This window comes from Schistocerca nitens, chromosome 1 (genome assembly GCF_023898315.1).
Source record: "Schistocerca nitens isolate TAMUIC-IGC-003100 chromosome 1, iqSchNite1.1, whole genome shotgun sequence".
NCBI classification, from domain to species: Eukaryota; Metazoa; Arthropoda; class Insecta; order Orthoptera; family Acrididae; genus Schistocerca; species Schistocerca nitens.
In genome coordinates this window covers 768,751,036-768,768,832 of record NC_064614.1, presented here as the reverse complement: position 1 = coordinate 768,768,832, position 17,797 = coordinate 768,751,036, and the positions used below count along the sequence as shown (strand labels likewise).

At 43.9% G+C, this 17,797-nt stretch overlaps 1 protein-coding gene across 1 annotated transcript in view; it reads left to right on the top strand.

The window, feature by feature from the left end:
• LOC126201928 (odorant receptor Or1-like) overlaps nt 1-17,797 on the top strand; it is a 140,582-nt gene that overhangs the window by 52,207 nt on the left and 70,578 nt on the right. Inside the window, exon 6 of the mRNA XM_049936826.1 lies at nt 11,721-11,876. Coding sequence (XP_049792783.1) covers nt 11,721-11,876 — 156 coding nt within the window. The remainder of the gene's footprint in view (nt 1-11,720; nt 11,877-17,797) is intronic.

The following is a 17,797-nucleotide window of genomic DNA, read 5'->3' as shown; positions in this document are numbered from 1 at the left end:
AGTTGAGTCCCATAGTGCTCAGAGCCATTTGAACCATTTTTAGTAACGCCAATGCTTCCATCTTCCCCCATTTGCGCTTCTTCCCCCCAGTCAGTCATGTCACGTTCTCCTTCTCCTGTCTTCATTAATCCTCTTATGTCACGTTCCTCTTCCTCACCGTCCTCTAACCCCTCTCTCACGTCCACTGCTGCTGTCTAGCACTCATACCTTAAATCTGCCATCATGTAACATGTCTCTAGCGTTGTACCCATGAACGAATTAAACTGTGTTTATTCGAGGGCTTGCTGAAAAGTAATGCCTCCGAATTATTTTGTGAAAACTCTTAAATGTTTTTAAGTAAAACGAACCTTATTGACATTCTACATCTTTATTCTTCATGCCTACATATCTATTTATCAACGTAGTCAACCTGGTGACGAACGCATTTCTCCCGATTAGAGTTTAGTTTGTTGATAACGTCCCTATAGCATATTTGACTTTGTTGATGGAGCCATATCCTCAACTCTGTTTGCACCGCTTCATCACTATCAGAGGGAATTCCTCGAAGGTGATCTTTAAGTTTTGGAAACTGCTGAATATTGGGTGGGACCAAGTTGGGACTATATGGAGGATGAGTGATGACAGTGAAGCCAAGCCGTCGGATTGTTGCAGATGTCGCAGTGACGTGTGTTATCTGGCACTGTCATATTGAAACGAAGGATACTCCATGTGTGAACGAACTCTTCGAATTCGAAAGTCGATTACAGCGCGCTGCTTTCCACGGTCGACATAGTTATGTTACACACCGTCGTGTTACACGCTGCAATTCGGAGCCCTCTAGCGGCGTCTCGTCACGGTCCGCGGGGCTACCCCCGTCGGAGGTTCGAGCCTCCCTTGGGCATGTGTGTGTGTGTGTGTGTGTGTGTGTGTGTGTGTGTGTGTGTGTGTGTCGTCCTTAGCGTAAGTTAGTTAGACTAAATAGTGTGTAAGCTTAGGGACCGATGACCTCAGCAGTTTGGTTCCATAAGACCTTACCATAAATTTCCAATTTTACCTCTAGCTGCAGAGGGCTGCAAATATGCAGACAAGAAGAATAAAGATGTAAATGTTAGTAACGTTTATATAAGAAACTGTCAGCCTCGATTGCGGTACTGAAACCAACCTTTACCTAGGTTTCAGCCCAAATAATTGAGCCTTCTTCAGAAGATATGCCTGAATCTATAATTTGTCTAAGAGGGCATTGTCTAGATATAAAACTAAAACAGCCTGAATAGCCTAATAACGTTTGTTTTACATAAAATTATTTAAAAGTTTCAATATGAAAAATTTGGAGATATTACTTTCCAGCACACCCTGGTACATTTTTCCCTTTCTGCAGTATAGTAATTACAAAATATTTTATAATATTTACCTTAGATGTACCTTTTAAGGTGGTTATCATAATGAATCTAATGCAAAACATTAGATGTAAGAGAGGACCTGATGTCTCAGACCTTGTAAGGTTAAATAAACAAAAAAGGAATGAATATGACGAATTATGGCTCTGAGTACTATGGGACTTAATATCTGAGGTCATCAGTTCCCTAGAACTTAGAACTACTTAAACCTAAGGACATCACACACATCCATGCCCGAGGCAGGATTCGAACCTGCGCCCGTAGCAGTGGCGCGGTTCAGGACTGATGCGCCTAGAACCGCTAGGCCAGCGCAGCCGGTTGACGAATTATGCCATTTTCCTTACACCCAGTGGAAACCTTCTTGAAACTGTGATAAGAATCGCGAGATAGGACTTGTTTTTATTTAGTCTGTGGGATAATACGGCCAAAACAAAAATATGAAGGACTAAACTCTAGAGTCTGTATGTGTATCTTCTTAATGGGTGTAGGAGAGTGAAGGCGATGGCATATTCGATATGGATTGCAGTGTATCTCGTCAGTGTAATAGGACACCTCCGCTAAGGTCAGTTTGTGCACCAGCAAAGTGCTTTTCCTAGCTCTGAACCTTATATCGCCTCTCACTGTTGAGTGCGTCAATCACTTCTTTTCTGTCCACTACGGTAGCTTTTGGTCACATTCATAGTTCGCCAAACGACCAGAAAGTCCCACAAATTCATTTCTAACTGTGGACATTGTCCTTATTTTTCATGCGACAACATTAGTTGGTTGCAGGATATCTCAAGATTCCATATTAAGAAACGATATCTAAAGCGCAAGGTTACGTTGCGCAGTAATTACGTCCCGTAATAGTTCAGGATGGTTCACATAAAATTGACTCTGCAGATATCAAAAAAGGGAGAGAAAACAAACTTTTGTCACATGTCCACTTGAGATGTGACTCAGAGGCTTCACTTACGAGCTATCAGACAGCGGTTTGTCTCTTCTATTACTTGTCAGATTCTATATTACACTACTGGCCATTAAAATTGCTGTACCACGAAGATGACGTGCTACAGACGCGAAATTTAACCGACAGGATGAAGATGCTGTGATATGCAAATGATTAGCTTTTCAGAGCATTCACGCAAGGTTGGCGCCGGTGGCGACACCTACAACGTGCTGCCATGAGGAAAATTTCCAACCGATTTCTCATACACAAACAGCAATTGACCGGCGTTGCCTGGTGAAACGTTGTTGTGATGCCTCGTGTAAGGAGGAGAAATGCGTACCATCACGTTTCCGACTTTGATAAAGGTCGGATTGTAGCCTATCACGATTGCGGTTTATCGTAACGCGACATTGCTGCTCGCGTTGGTCGGGATCCAATGACTGTTAGCAGAATATGGAATCGGTGGGTTCAGGAGCGTAATACGGAACGCCGTGATGGATCCCAACGGCCTCGTATCACTAGCAGTCGAGATGACGGGCATCTTATCCGCAAGGCTGTAACGGATCGTGCAGCCACGTCTCGATCCCTGACTCAACAGATGGGAACGTATGCAAGACAACATCCATCTGCTCGAACAGTTCGACGACGTTTGCAGCAGCATGGACTATCAGCTCGGAGACCATGGCTGCGGTTACCCTTGACGCTGCATCACAGACAGGAGCGTCTGCGATGGTGTACTCAACGACGAACCTGGGAGCACGAATGGCAAAACGTCATTTTTTCGGATGAATCCAGGTTCTGATTACAGCATCACGATAGTCGCATCCGTGTTTGGCGACATCGCGGTGAACGCACAATGGAAGCGTGTATTCGTCATCGCCATACTGGCGTATCACCCGGCGTGATGGTATGGGGTGCCATTGGTTACACGTCTCGGTCACCTCTTGTTGGCATTGACGGCATTTTGAACAGTGGACGTTAAATTTCAGATGTGTTACGACCCGTGGTTCTACCCTTCACTCGATCCCTGCGAAACCCACATTTCGGCAGGATAATGCACGACCGCATGTTGCAGGTCCTGTACGGGCCTTTCTGGATACAGAAAATGTTCGACTGCTGCCCTGGCCAGCACATTCTCCAGATCTCTCACTAATTGAAAACGTCTGGTCAATGGTGGACGAGCAACTGGCTCGTCACAATACGCCAGTCACTACTCTTGATGAACTGTGGTATCGTGTTGAAGCTGCATGGGCTGCTGTACCTGTACACGCCATCCAAGCTCTGTTTGACTCAATGCCCAGGCGTGTATCAAGGCCTTTATTACTGCCAGAGGTGGTTGTTCTGGGTACTGATTTCTCAGGATCTGTGCACTCAAATTGCGTGAAAATGTAATCACATATTTGTCCAATGAATACCCGTTTATCATCTGCATTTCTTCTTGGTGTAGCAATTTTAATGGCCAGTAGTGTAGATTCAACAGCATCACCCATCATTTAAAACCCCATGAGACATGGGCTATCAATTTTCATGCTTTTCTTAAGCTCTCCGTCTGTTACTCGTACATTTTGTTCGTAGGGGCTGTGGGCTGTGAAATACAGGAGGACTGTTAAATAGACAAGATGAGCCACAAAATATACATACAAATACTTAAAGTAAAATGATAAACTAGATACTGAGAAAAAACGGATGAATAGGAATAGAAAAATAAAGTAACATTTTTCAGTCCAAATTAAATGTATTTTGTGCCCATTTGATAAAAAATGCATATTAAAGTATCTGTCTTACGTAAAAATACTATAGAAGCACGGAAAAAATAAACTGGTGAGCCTGAACGTTATGAACAGATGATTAACACCATGTTGCTCCACTTCTGGGACGCAGTATAGGAGTGCTTTTGAGTGACATGGATTCGGGAAGTCGTTGGTAAGTTTCCGGAGGTAGGTGGTACTACTGTCGACGCACAGGTCACGAAATATCCAAAAATTACGGTCCTGTGGTTAATGGGTCGTTTCGCTAGACGACGACACGACCATTAACCTGATTTAGCAACAGTAGAGATTCATTGTACCAGGCGATACGTTTCCATTTCTTCACGATCCAGTTTTCAAGATCCTGTGTGCACTGCTATCATAACTGACGATGTCGCTGACTGAAGATGGGAACACGTAGGGGCGTCTACTGCAGAACACCATGTTCAGCAAGAGTGTGCTCCGAGACACTTGTGCCTGTACAGATCACCGCCTGTCGTACTTCACAGAGAGGCTATGCTCCTAACCATGTTCGGTGGTGAGGCGTGGACATCAGCTTGCCGCCTACTTGGGGTTTCATCGTCCTTCAGCCACGTCCAGCAACTGGTCATACAGCAGCACTCGTACAGTCGATCAGCTTCTCAGTTTCCGAGATTCTCGTTTTTGCCCTTTGTGAAAGTCGCTTATAACAGTGGATTTTCTCATTTGCGACCAGTGTCTTCGCTAGAATGATTACTCACTCATCTATGCTCCGCTTATATACTTCCCTTTCGGCGTCACTTATCCACAACACCACCAGGCGGCTTTAGATCTCGCGATGTGTAGTGGTCGTAATGTTATGTCTCATCACTGATAAGCTATACTACGTCTTTCTCTCGTTTATTAAAGAAAATTCAATAGAATACTTCTTAAAGTATTCTCCACCCACTGACGCTTACCTTATTCAGATGAAATGGTCCAACACCTTACCGTTTCGGGGATCGGATGTTTGGTTCACTGCTGTATCTGGGATGTCCCCAGTACTTCCTATACCCACGTACTCCCAAGATCACCGCCACTTTTAGTGCACTTCGTCCAGTTACACTGCACAACACAAGTAGAGGACTATTTTGTCGAAACCCCGTAATTACCTCTCACTGCAACGCATAAATCTGAAATTTGGCCAAAGATTTCCTACAACTTACCTCTATAACGGTGCAAAAGCTTTGCGCCTTGCGATATCACACTCGGTCTCACCGACGCTTCAAACAGCAAAGAGTCGACACACGCGAGAAAAAGGTGACAGCTGAGAAGTTCATACGAGGTGTAAGGCGGTTTAATGAAGTCACATTGGCACCAGATTTCACAACAGTTCCACCCAATGCCACTGTGGACGTGTTACAGTCGTTACACCACCCTTACTCACATTGTATCCCTTTTGACGCTTCTGTTATGGAGGCCAGAACTGCGACGCCCAGGATTGAAATCACGCTGTTTCCTTACGCGTGGAGGAGGAAGACATTTCAGACAAATCGCCGCTCAGAATTGACACGAAAAGGCATTACGGGGTGGCTAAAACGGCGTTTGGCCGCTATGGCCGAGCGGTTCTAGGCGCTTCAGTCCGGAACCGCGCTGCTGCTAGTCGCAGGTTCGAATCCTGCCTCGGGCATGGATGTGTGTGACGTCCTTGGGTTAAGTTAGGTTTAAGTAGTTCTAAGTCTAGGGGACTGATGACCTCAGATGTTAAGTCCCATAGTGCTTGGAGCCATTCTTTTTTTGAAAAACGGCGTCTATGAAACAACTCCTTCTCTTGGTGTGTTGATTCACACACATTCTATGGTCGTCAGCGACAGTTCGCAGTGTGATGAGCAACAGAGCGACGTTCTTGACAATTTTTGACACTGCTGACACCTCCGGTACGCTCCAAACATCTCTGAGTCATTAGTGAACAGCAACTCCGTTGAACACGATCGAACTGCTTTGGATTGCAGTGCTGCCGCAATTTTTGCTCTGGCGTGCAGACTGGAAAGACTAGGGACCGGTCATAGCCAATCGACGACATCTGAACGTGACCCGAAGCAGCGAAGGGTCATTATGCTTTTTCAGACATCCTGTTTCACGTCCTCCTGTGCTGCGTTCACGGAGGGATTGGACGTCGACGCATGCTTGAACAAAACGGCAAAGGATTTCTCTAAGACCGCCTCCCCGTCCTCCCCTCATCTCATAGTTCGGCAACACCCTCTGCGGCACTGCGTACATTTATTGAGAATATTAAAAATGTGCCTTGACAGAGGAACTCTGAGAAGTGATCCTAGGAGCCAGCAGGCAGGTACCTGGCACCGAAGGGGTGTCAAGTGGCTGACTGGCTGCAAACACCTAGGACCATTGTCATGTGTTTCTCTGTGTAGGTACACTTTAAACTGCTCAACAAACGTGGGCTGGTGCCACTGACACTACTGCCGAACTGGGGGGGGGGGTCCTAGTGGCCCCATTTACCGTTTTATTCACGCGTATGTCAATGTCTCTGTGATCACGCCATAGGACGACGCAAAACAGGAAAGACGAAAAAACATAAGTGCCCTTCGCTACTGCGGAGCGGATTACGTTCAAATTGGTTACGTTGGTTACGAGCCGTCCCTAGTGTTTCCAGCCGGTACGCAAGAGCAAAAATTGGGGCCGCTTTGCACTCCGAAGGAGTATTTTCGTGACGTCATGAAAATGTAGCAGCTGCTGCTGCCGTATTATTCAGTGAACCTGCAACTGCACTTTATTTGCGCAGACTCTTCAAACCGCCATATAGCGCTGACTGGAAATTACGAGTAAGTAAGAGCCTTTAAACCAGCTTAGCCATGAGCTCCTAGTGACGTTCGCGCAGTAGGAAATATAAGGGGCGAACATGAAATATCCGTTCTAAGGCCACACTGACCCCTTGCCTACATATCAGTGCTTATACAGGGTGTTACAAAAAGGTACGGCCAAACTTTCAGGAAACATTCCTCACACACAAATAAAGAAAAGATGTTATGTGGACATGTGTCCGGAAACGCTTAATTTCCATGTAAGAGCTTATTTTAGTTTCATCAGTATGTACTGTACTTCCTCGATTCACCGCCAGTTGGCCCAATTGAAGGAAGGACTTCGGTGCTTGTGTTGACATGCGACTCATTTCTGTGAACGTTTGGGCAGGCATTGTTGGTGATGTTTTGATTGGGCCCCATGTTCTTCCACCTACGCTCAATGGAGCACGTTATCATGATTTCATACGGGATACTCTACCTGTGCTGCTAGAACATGTGCCTTTACAAGTACGACACAACATGTGGTTCATGCACAATGGAGCTCCTGCACTTTTCAGTCGAAGTGTTCGTACGCTTCTCAACAACAGATTCGGTGACCGATGGATTGGTAGAGGCGGACCAATTCCATGGCCTCCACGCTCTCCTGACCTCAAGCCTCTTGACTTTATTTATGGGGGCATTTGAAATGTCTTGTCTACGCAACCCCGGTACCAAATGTAGAGACTCTTGGTGCTCGTATTGTGGGCGGCTGTGATACAATACGCCATTCTCCAGGGCTGCATCAGCGCATCAGGGATTCCATGCGACGGAGGGAGGATGCATGTATCCCCGCTAACGGAGGACTTTCTGAACATTTCCTGTAACAAAGTGTTTGAAGTCACGCTGGTACGTTCTGTTGCTGTGTGTTTCTATTCCATGATTAATGTGATTTGAAGAGAAGTAATAAAATGAGCTCTAACATGGAAAGTAAGCGTTTCCGGACACATGTCCACATAACATATTTTCTTTCTTTGTGTGTGAGGAATGTTTCCTGATAGTTTGGCCGTACCTTTTTGTAACACCCTGTATACCCACATCAGAATCGCGGTGGGTTGCCTATACACTGCAGCAACACCCCAGACGGAAACTTTTTGATCGCCCATTACACCTGCCTAAAATATCCGTAACATCTCGTTTCTATTTCTCTCCGCCAATTCCCTTCAGGATTTCACAGGTACCAATTTCTTTGTCTCCCATATAATAAAATGAGTTGTTACACGCTCACACCAAATTCCAAAGACATGTCAAATGATATCTGTATAACTTTTTTCTAAATTATTACAACAGTATAACATTAACAGTGTCATTGTTGAACGTAGTCACTCTGCTCTTCAGCCCACTTCGCCTGACGTTGTACAAGATTTCCAGTACTCACACAAAACAATATTTTCCGTTGAACAGCAAGCCACATGCGTACCACTTTCTCTTCCTCTTCATGGGTGAATTGACCGCCTCTTATATCACCTTTAAGTGAAAGAAACAAATGGGAATATGACGTGGCGAGGTCATCACTGGCTGTAGGATGCTCAAACGCCGAGGAATGCATATTCTTACTCTGAAGCCTTTGAATGCTCCAGAAGCTATCTTTGGAGCATCACTTTTCCTGTAGAAAATAAACTCTCGAATTTCCTTTTGGTTGCAGATCGCGGGTGTTTCCATTCCGTATTCTGTCGTTTGCTCTCTTTTTCTAATTGATGAACCAGTGTTTCGTCACCATTGACCATACGTTTCAAAAATATCTCGCTTCGTTATAACGAAGATCCAGTGTCTGCTGACAGATGCTCACGAAGTTGCGCTTTTGCTCTTGATTGTCTTATTCTGGGAGCTGTCTTCCACAGTCTTTACGAAAGTTGAGCCTTTTATGGATGAAGCACATGCACAAGAATGGCTCTTCTGGTACAACTGCATAGTCGCTGAGAGGTTATTTAAAATCAGTAAAGTGCTTTGCCCAATGCTGGATCAGTAATCGACGCGACTGTACTTCCTGCTTGTTCCTCGACCTTCCCGCTTGTTCACTCGCGTTTTCATTGTTCAATCCATTTCTAAATTCTTCACCCTGGTAAAACATTACGCCCATATTATACTGAAAATAATCGATGGATTTCAGCTCTCGGTACCCTTAGAAACAGAAAAAATGAAAAAAAAAACAGATTTCAGAAAGCTAATCCTCATTGGGGCAGACAGAGAGCGGCGCAAAGCAAACTGATGTGAAAGCCCTTAAGCCTGCCACAAACAAAGGTAATGGTTCCGTCGGGTGGCTGGGGAATGCAATAAACTGTACTACCAACCTAAAGAAACATTAGAATGAAAATGCAGATAGTTACTGCCCGTCGACAATGGCGTTAGGTGTGCGCGCCGACGTCATCGTGCTGTCTGTCAATCACTGTGTGGCCGTGATGCACTGACGTCTCACCCAACGGCGTGCAAGTTCAGCCCCACACCCCTCGAGCAAGATTAATTTCTTATAATTCGGTTGCGAGAACATATTCATGTGCTTATATTCTGTACATACGTGTGAGTCTCAAGTGCTCAATTAATGAGTGGCTTGCGTTGAGTAAAGAAGACTTCAACAAGTCTGTTTGTTGTAAAAACCCATCAGAGAAATGTAGTCACAGTTTTTTGTATCAAGAATGAAAAGTGATGATAACGCAGGTGTGTATGACAGTTAACCCAGAAATCAAGAGGAATACGGGTCAACAAATAATTGTAATGCAACAGAATGGCAAGAAGATACATTATCTGACTGGGTCCTCTGACAAAGTGTGTTGCATTTGCCGGAACTGTATCTGTTTTTTAAAATATGTGTCCAGTCAGTATCGGACGCGCGGTTCCAGACTGAAGCGCCTAGAACCGCGCGGCCACTCCCGCCGGCAAAAAATAAGTAACCTATCCATAAGCGTTACCTCTTTCTCTGCACAATCACATAAATTTTTAGAAAAAGCTGATAACACATAACATCCAGAAAACATTCCTTCAAAGCAAATGTGACATTTACTAATTTTAACCAGATCAGGACCAAATTTAAGGCAATTAGTCATGACCTATAATTTTTGGTTAAAACGTATTGAGACAGTGATCAACAGGCAATATTTAACAGGGAGGCCACACTCAATGCCTCAATACGTATTACCAAAAATCAAAGGCTGTAAGAAGCGATTCCTTCGCTTACTTATCAGTCGACTTGAGTCTATGGCCGCGCGTACTTACATCTAGGCCTTTGGCATCCACCTCAGAGCTCCGTTCAAAATACAGAATACAGCATCTCAGATGGCACCTGAAACGGGCCAGTGTTAGCCACAAGAAACACATAATATACTGGCACAGGCATTTCCTAGAACAAACAGCGGGCCTCGAAACTAAATCAGCACAGATGCACAGTGCACATCAACCTCAAAATGAAGCATCACCGTAACAGAGAGGGTAGCAAACCAGAATCATACAAATCAAACAAGAACATTTTACGTTCGCAGTGGGGCCGCAGAACGCGTGTACACCCGCGGAATTTGTATTATATGAGAGCACAAAACAGGTCAGTCTCCAGTCAACACTGCACTGTAGGTGAATGAAAGAAATCGTGAAGACGTGGCTACCCGTTCAAGGTATGTGGATAACACAGCACAGTCCAAATGCTATAACGAAACCAGATTTCCTGTCCTGCGGGATATTTCACGTGCAATGAGTTGTCATTCACCGTCTGCTCGTATTGCAACTATCCACCACCATGCGGCGTGCGGCACCTAACCTTCTCTTCGCACTGGCATTACAGGAAAACAGACTGCCAGTTTGCCGCGCCGGACAACATCTCGTCGGTCAGCAACGACCTCCGCCTCATGGCACACGCGACCACCACACACCCCGTGTTCGTTTCTTTTTCTGATTCCCACGCTTGGCCAGATAAACGTCTCCTAGCCAGAGAGCTCGCAAATAAGAGTCGGGAGGAAGTATGGCCAACATAGGGGGCTAGTGCCAGCCTGGGCTCATAGTGCCTTTCACGGCAGACTGCATTGCAGTACGATACACAACCGCTGATTGCGTGGGAGTGAGCCTGACAGACATTTGAAAAGGGTATACAATTCCAGCAAATGAAATTCGTTGTGGTGGTGGATCCAGTCAGGTAATGCGTCTTCTTGCCGTTCTGTTGCATTGCCTTTATTTGTTGGACACTATTCCTCTTGACTGTTGGGTAAAATGTCATATGCTCCTCCGTTATCACGCCTTTCGCCTCTTGACACAGAAAGCTGTGAACATCTTTTCCTGATGGATGTTTACATTAAACAGATTTGTTAAAGCCTTCTTTTCTGAACGCAAACTCCTTGTACAGACAGTGATCGAATGATGATTCTGACCCATTCGAATTATAAAAAATTGATATCGCTCCGAGGGGGCGCTGAGTTTGTTCCTCATTGGCTGAGATATCAGTGCCCTGTAGCCCCACAGCGGTTGGCAGACAGCACGGTGACGTCGAGAGGTAAAAACGTAACATCATTGGCACTGGGGGGGGGGGGGGGCAGGTGGGCGTTGGAAGGGGGGAACGGTGAGACGAGAGGGGGGAAGGGGAGCAGGGTATTCCAGGAAATCGCTGACATCATTATTTCCAGGAAAGATGACTTTGCTCTTCCACAGTGCCCAACGGGTGTCCCCATTTCATAAGATCTCTTTGCTATTTTGACTGTGTTCTTTCGAATTGCTGAAAACACTTCCTGGGCCAGTTTTATTTTGGCCAATCTATATTAACAACAGACGGTGCCGTAACTGATCATACAGCGTTCGCTTACCTTAACCGACCCACCATTCTGTAATATCATTTACACGGTCGTTGATATGCGTCACAGGTGTTTTAAACCTGTTTCAGAGCGAGAGGCTGATGTACTCGGCCTTCAGCTGCGGCTGGGCCAACAATGATGCTCGTTTCAAAAGCAGCCTGATTATCTTCATGAAGGTGGCTGCGCGCCCGATAGTAATCACGGTGGGCAAGACGTGCACTCTGTCCAAGCAGATGCTGCTGCAGGTGAGTTATCGTAGATATACCGAAAACTGCAAAATAATTTCTATCCTCGGTACTAATCGTTCTTGCAGTAGAACGTGATGCACACCATCAGTGGACGAACATACGCCTAGTGTATTACGTGAGAAGTATACAGTAGCACAGGAAACGATTGTTCCTGTAACCGTGAAACGATTCATGTACTGAAATGGTTTCTACTCAAACAGATATTTGAGTGCTTACTGCTAGAAAGGTACCAATTAACGAAGTCACAGAAATTCACTGTCAGTCGTTCACTGAATAAAACCAATAAAACACTTTGTTTTAAACGTTCATTTCTGAAACTTTTCGTGGTTAATCTCTTGAAATGGGTACCTATTTAAATATATATGTAACGAGCGGACTAGTCTCTATACGTTCGGGAAGATCGTAAAAGTAATTTAGGAACATTCTGCGTACAAAATATTTCTAAACTCATCAAGAGCACGCAGATGACTTGCCGCTGCATAGATAAATCTTGGAACAGTAAACTGAAATAATTTATTTTAAATTTCTTAAAATTCTTCAAGTACTTCAAGTCCTCTAAACAGTTATCATCGTGTACTTACATGAGCGTTCTCGAAGTTCTCTGGGTTTCGGAAATCGGTGTGGTTGTTTCCTAATGACTTTAGAGTCGAAACCCAATGTTTTTCATGTTTCTTGTCATGTGAGTCACGAGATGATCGAAAAATATTTTTGCTTTCTTCGCAGGTTTTGAACGGAACGTATGGTTTACTGAATATGCTCTACAGTATGCAATGAAGCAAAGGAAACAACACCGAAGAGGCATACCTGAGGAAAACTCTTAATCCACTACACCTAAAAAAGAAAAACAGCACAAACATATTTGAATGTTAATTACGTATGTTAACTGTAAAGCCTCTGTTGATACTATACCAGTCAACCATTGTTTCATGAAGTTTCCATGAAGATGTCTCACGATTTTTGAATTAATATGAACTCTAAGCTTATCATTTCATATGTGGAATATATTTAAGCGTTTTTCATATGTGCCATATCCATTAGTATACCCTCACTACCTGTTGATAAAATGAATAAGGTATCTAACCTAATCTTGATTTCACGAAACTGATCAAAATATTAATATTTCATACTGATACCATGCAAAAAAATTAAATTTTCTGTGTTGTAGAGATTTATATTACAGTATGTATGCTTCTTTGGTTGGCAAATAAAGATTTAGATGTTAAATATAAACCAGAGAACCGAAGACTATAATAAGTGAAACTTCATGCAATAGATGACGTCAGTAGTTTTACATATGGCGACTGTGGATCACTTTGACCTTTGACTTCAGGTTACCTACATGCAAGGAAAGAACCAGCGTTGGAAAATGTACAGATGCGATAGTTAATCAGGTTGGGTTTGCCGATGGCTCACCCATTATTAAACTTGACACTTCGCTAACATAAATTGAGTGCTCAGGTAGCTGAGTGACCTTGAAAAGTAATTGAAAGTAGAAAAACCATTATATCTTACCTGTATGAGAAGTACGATATTTCAGTGCCTGTGTTACTTCGAATGACAATGCAAAGTTCCTTCGCACATGCTTACATGTCCAAAGGGACTTCGCATCGTAATTCGGAAAAACACAGCCTGTAATATCGTATTTATGCATAATGGAAGTACGTGTATTGCTTGTGGACAAATGGTTGACAACATATGGTAGTTTGGGTAGAGCTGGCAGTCGTGCTCTGATAGCGAAATGGTAAGACGACCGACCGCTCGCGATAAGCGGGAAATATGGGTTCGGCATAAATTTTCAGTGTCGTCATTACGTTATACACTTGATGGTAGTCCATATTCGCAATTACGAATGCATTTCATGTCTATGTGAAAAGTGGTTGAAACTTCAATTTTTCAACATTTAACCATAATGTAAATCGACAAGCAGACTCTTGTAAATATATAAAATAGCCATTCCTACAGCTATTGGCTTATCAAACACCGTATTAAGTTAGTTTAGTTAAATACGTACTACGCTTAAAATTCGGTTTTGCAATCAGAGAAGTACCTCCGTATCTACGTGTCCATCTCGTTACTAGCTTCACATCGCTCATTTTTTGCACATTTTCCATATGTTTGCCGAAAATACTATTTTTCAGGAGTTTCAAGAAATTTTTTTCGAAATTATTCTTTGCATTCACGTGTTTCTCAGCGTTATCTATATACTGCTTGATGTAGGTGACTTGACGGAATCGTAATATCTGGTGAATTTTCCGTAGAATATAATTATACTTAAGACACTGCTTTAAATTTCCATAGTGCATCACACAGCTGTATATGAGCTTCTTTAGAACTCCCGGTTTGTTCATGCTAGGTGGTGGTACAGTTTTCTCTGGAGGTAATGGTAGATCAGAATGAAGTTTCTGTAAATATTATGCGTTCTCAAGACCCACTTCTAAATCTAAATCTAAATTATATCCTACGTTTGAATTGTCAGGCCACTCATTACATCAAACCTGTCGACGAACATCGGTGCACAGTCAGAGACAGGAAGTTACTGCATCATGGACCATCTGTACAGACTTTTAACATCAAGGTATATAATGAAAGACTCGATCTTATTATCGTCATAGACAGTCATGTACCTACTGTTTGCAAGTGCTTGTCTACATTAGCTGTAGAAAATACCATCTCTGATGCCACACTTAACAAAATGTAATTGTTCGATATTGGTAATAGGCTGCAGTAATTTTTTAGTCATTTTTAGCAGACGATCCCGCATCAAACTAGGTGAAGTAACGTAATGAGCAGGACCCAACTCATATGTCTTAAGACAAGGACCTCGAAAGTCTTCGAATACATCGGCAAGCAGTAGCATATCAATCGTCAAATATAAATCGGAATTAACTAGGTTAAACTCTTATTCATGAGGAAAATATGATCTCATTATCTCCAGTTTATCGCATTTCAACTATGATGTGCACTTTTTAAGGGAGCACATCAAGAAATTTAGGCTATCGATGTATCGGAAATTTATATTGCAGTATCGATCAAGGTGCCTTAATACAACATTTTTCGTAGAAGATTAATACTTCTCCATATTCTACAGCAGAACAGAAATGTGACCTAGATTTAATTTAACTTCTTCATCCGCAAATGATCGTGATCAAGAAAACCTCGTCGTGGTTGCTAAGATTGTTTAATGCGACAGGCCCTGTATAGCGAGGCCTGTAGTTTACATTGCAACGGGGACGTGCTGCATTTCAGTAAACACCGGTGAGTTGACAGTGGTCTCGGTGTTTTATATCTCCTTCCTTAAACGCTCCTCTGAAATTTGACAAATTTTAGTTGAGTGGAATGTTAATTTTTCTTCGTGGATCATGTCCTGCCATTTTTTTAATGAACCTAATTATAATCTGTTCAGTGAATATTCCTGCTATCGCTACCTCTATATAAGTTAAAGTCAGTCATAGTTGAAACGTTCGTAATAGGCAGTACTAAATGGTTTATGCAGGTGTGCTGATTGGTTAACGAACCATAGTGAGTGCTACTACTACAACTAGCCATTGGTTTTAATATGCATTATATAACGGCATAAATTACGAACGGTTGATTCAGTTTGTTACTGAACTTGCTAAATCTTACAAACTCAATTTTGCCGCTAGGCATGACAGTGGTCACTTGTTTAAACAGTGCACAGTCAATTGCTTGAGAATGAAAATAACGCGGACATCGTAAGCATAATACGGTTGTATGCTGATGACCTGAAATACTATTATTTGTGAGCTTCTACTAGTTTTAAATGCAACACAAACGACATATTCCTGTATTAGCAACATGCTACATCAATAAACTCACGTGTTTATCATGACAGAGCTTTGTGACATGTAGCGGACGACTCAAAATTTTTTGTCATTTCTCCTGTCTTCCTCAGTCATTCACACTTAACCTGAATATTGCGTGCCACAGACGCTGACAGAGACATCTTCAAATGGCTCTGAGCACTATGGGACTCAACTGCTGTGGTCATTAGTCCCCTAGAACTTAGAACTAGTTAAACCTAACTAACCTAAGGACATCACAAACATCCATGCCCGAGGCAAGATTCGAACCTGCGACCGTAGCGGTCTTGCGGTTCCAGACTGCAGCGCCTTTAACCGCACGGCCACTTCGGCCGGCTAGAGACATCTTCGTTCTAATATCTACACATGCTAGGAAGTGGAAATATTGATTGCGCAGTAATCACCGACATAGTGTAATTGATGCGGAATAAAGGGAACCAGCCCGCATGCGCCGAGGTAGATAGAAAACCGCCTTAAAAACCATCCTGAGGCTGGCCGGCGCACCGGACCTCGACCCAAGTCCGCCGGGCGGATTCGTGTAAGGGACCGGCACGCCTTCCCGCTCTTGAAGGAGAGCGTTAGACCGCATGGCTAGCTGTGCGGGCAAGTTTTGTGTATACTCCTGCATATAATTCCTTATTTTAATTTACATTAACTCGCAGCACAACCACACTGCGCAAAAAATATTACTTTTTCGAAGCCCCGTAATTGTCTCCCTTTGAGACACGTAGGTTTCAGATTTGGGTCAAAGGTGCCTACGAACTTCCTCTTACTCGTGCAAAAGCGTGGCGCCGTGCGACGTCACACTTGGGCTCGGCGACACTTCGTACAGCAGGGTGTGGGCGCATGTGAAAGAAAGGTCGCATGTCAGAAGCTCGTATGAAATGTAAGGTGGGATACTGAGGTCACAGTGGCACCAAATTTCACCGTAATTCCACCCAGTAACATCGTATATGTGTCATACGGTGGGAAGGTCGTCACATCTCTTATGCACATTTCACTCTTTCTTTTCACGGCTCTGCGATGGAGTTCTGAAGCGTGTCACTTAGTATTGAAATCACGCAGTTTTCTCATGGGTGGCCAAGGGAAACATTCCACACACGAAAAGCCCCCAGGAGCTGGCGTATAGAGCGTCGATGAAACCACCCCTTCCTTTAGGTCGTTGACTCCCACACATTTCGGAGTGCTATGAGTGACAGGACGACGTTCTTCACAAGTTTGGATACTGTTGACATCCTCCGGGGGATTCAAGCATACACTAGGGACATCATGGGGCTGTAACCACAATGAATGTGATCTGGCCCCTTTGAAGTGTAGTGTGACCGCAAGTTTCGATATGAAATACGGGAGGAGACCTCTAGGAGCCGTTCCAAACTATTCGATGTAATATGAACGTAACTGAAGCAGGAAGGAATGTTTATGCTTTTTCAGCCCTCTTCTTTCGCGCCTTATTGTGATGTGATGACAGAGGGGTGGAATATTGACATGTTCGTGAATAAAAAGGCAGAGAGTTCCTCTAAGGCTACCCATTTCGGGACCGCCTAGGTACAACCCACGCACTTTGTTGAGCATGTTAGAAATGTACCTGTCAGGGAATTCGACACCCATTCAGCTGAGTCGTGCCTCATGGCTCTTCAAGTGCCTGATGTCAGGCAACTGTTTCTAATGGGTGTCGAAGAATTGCCTGCGGAATGTGTTGGAATAAACACCCCAAACGTACTGGAGGTTTCATTGACGCCCTTCATGCCGTACCTTAGGCCCTTTCGCGTCGATTCTGAGCGCGATGTGTCTGAAAAGTTTTCTTCGGCCAAACACAAGATAACCGTGCGATTTACCGCTTGGTGTCGCGGTTCTGAACTGCATCGCAGAGGCGTTCAAAAGAAGGGGGAAATATGTGTAAAAGTGGCTGTGACGACTTGCTGATCGTGTGAGAAATTAAGATGGTCTTGCGTAGAACTGAAATTTGATGCCGATGTGACATCATTAACCCAACCTACACCTCACATGAACTTGTGAGCTGTAGCCATTTTTTTTGCACCTATTTACACCTTGCAGGTTGAAGCGTGGCTGAGCCAGATGTTGACGTCGCAGGGTCAG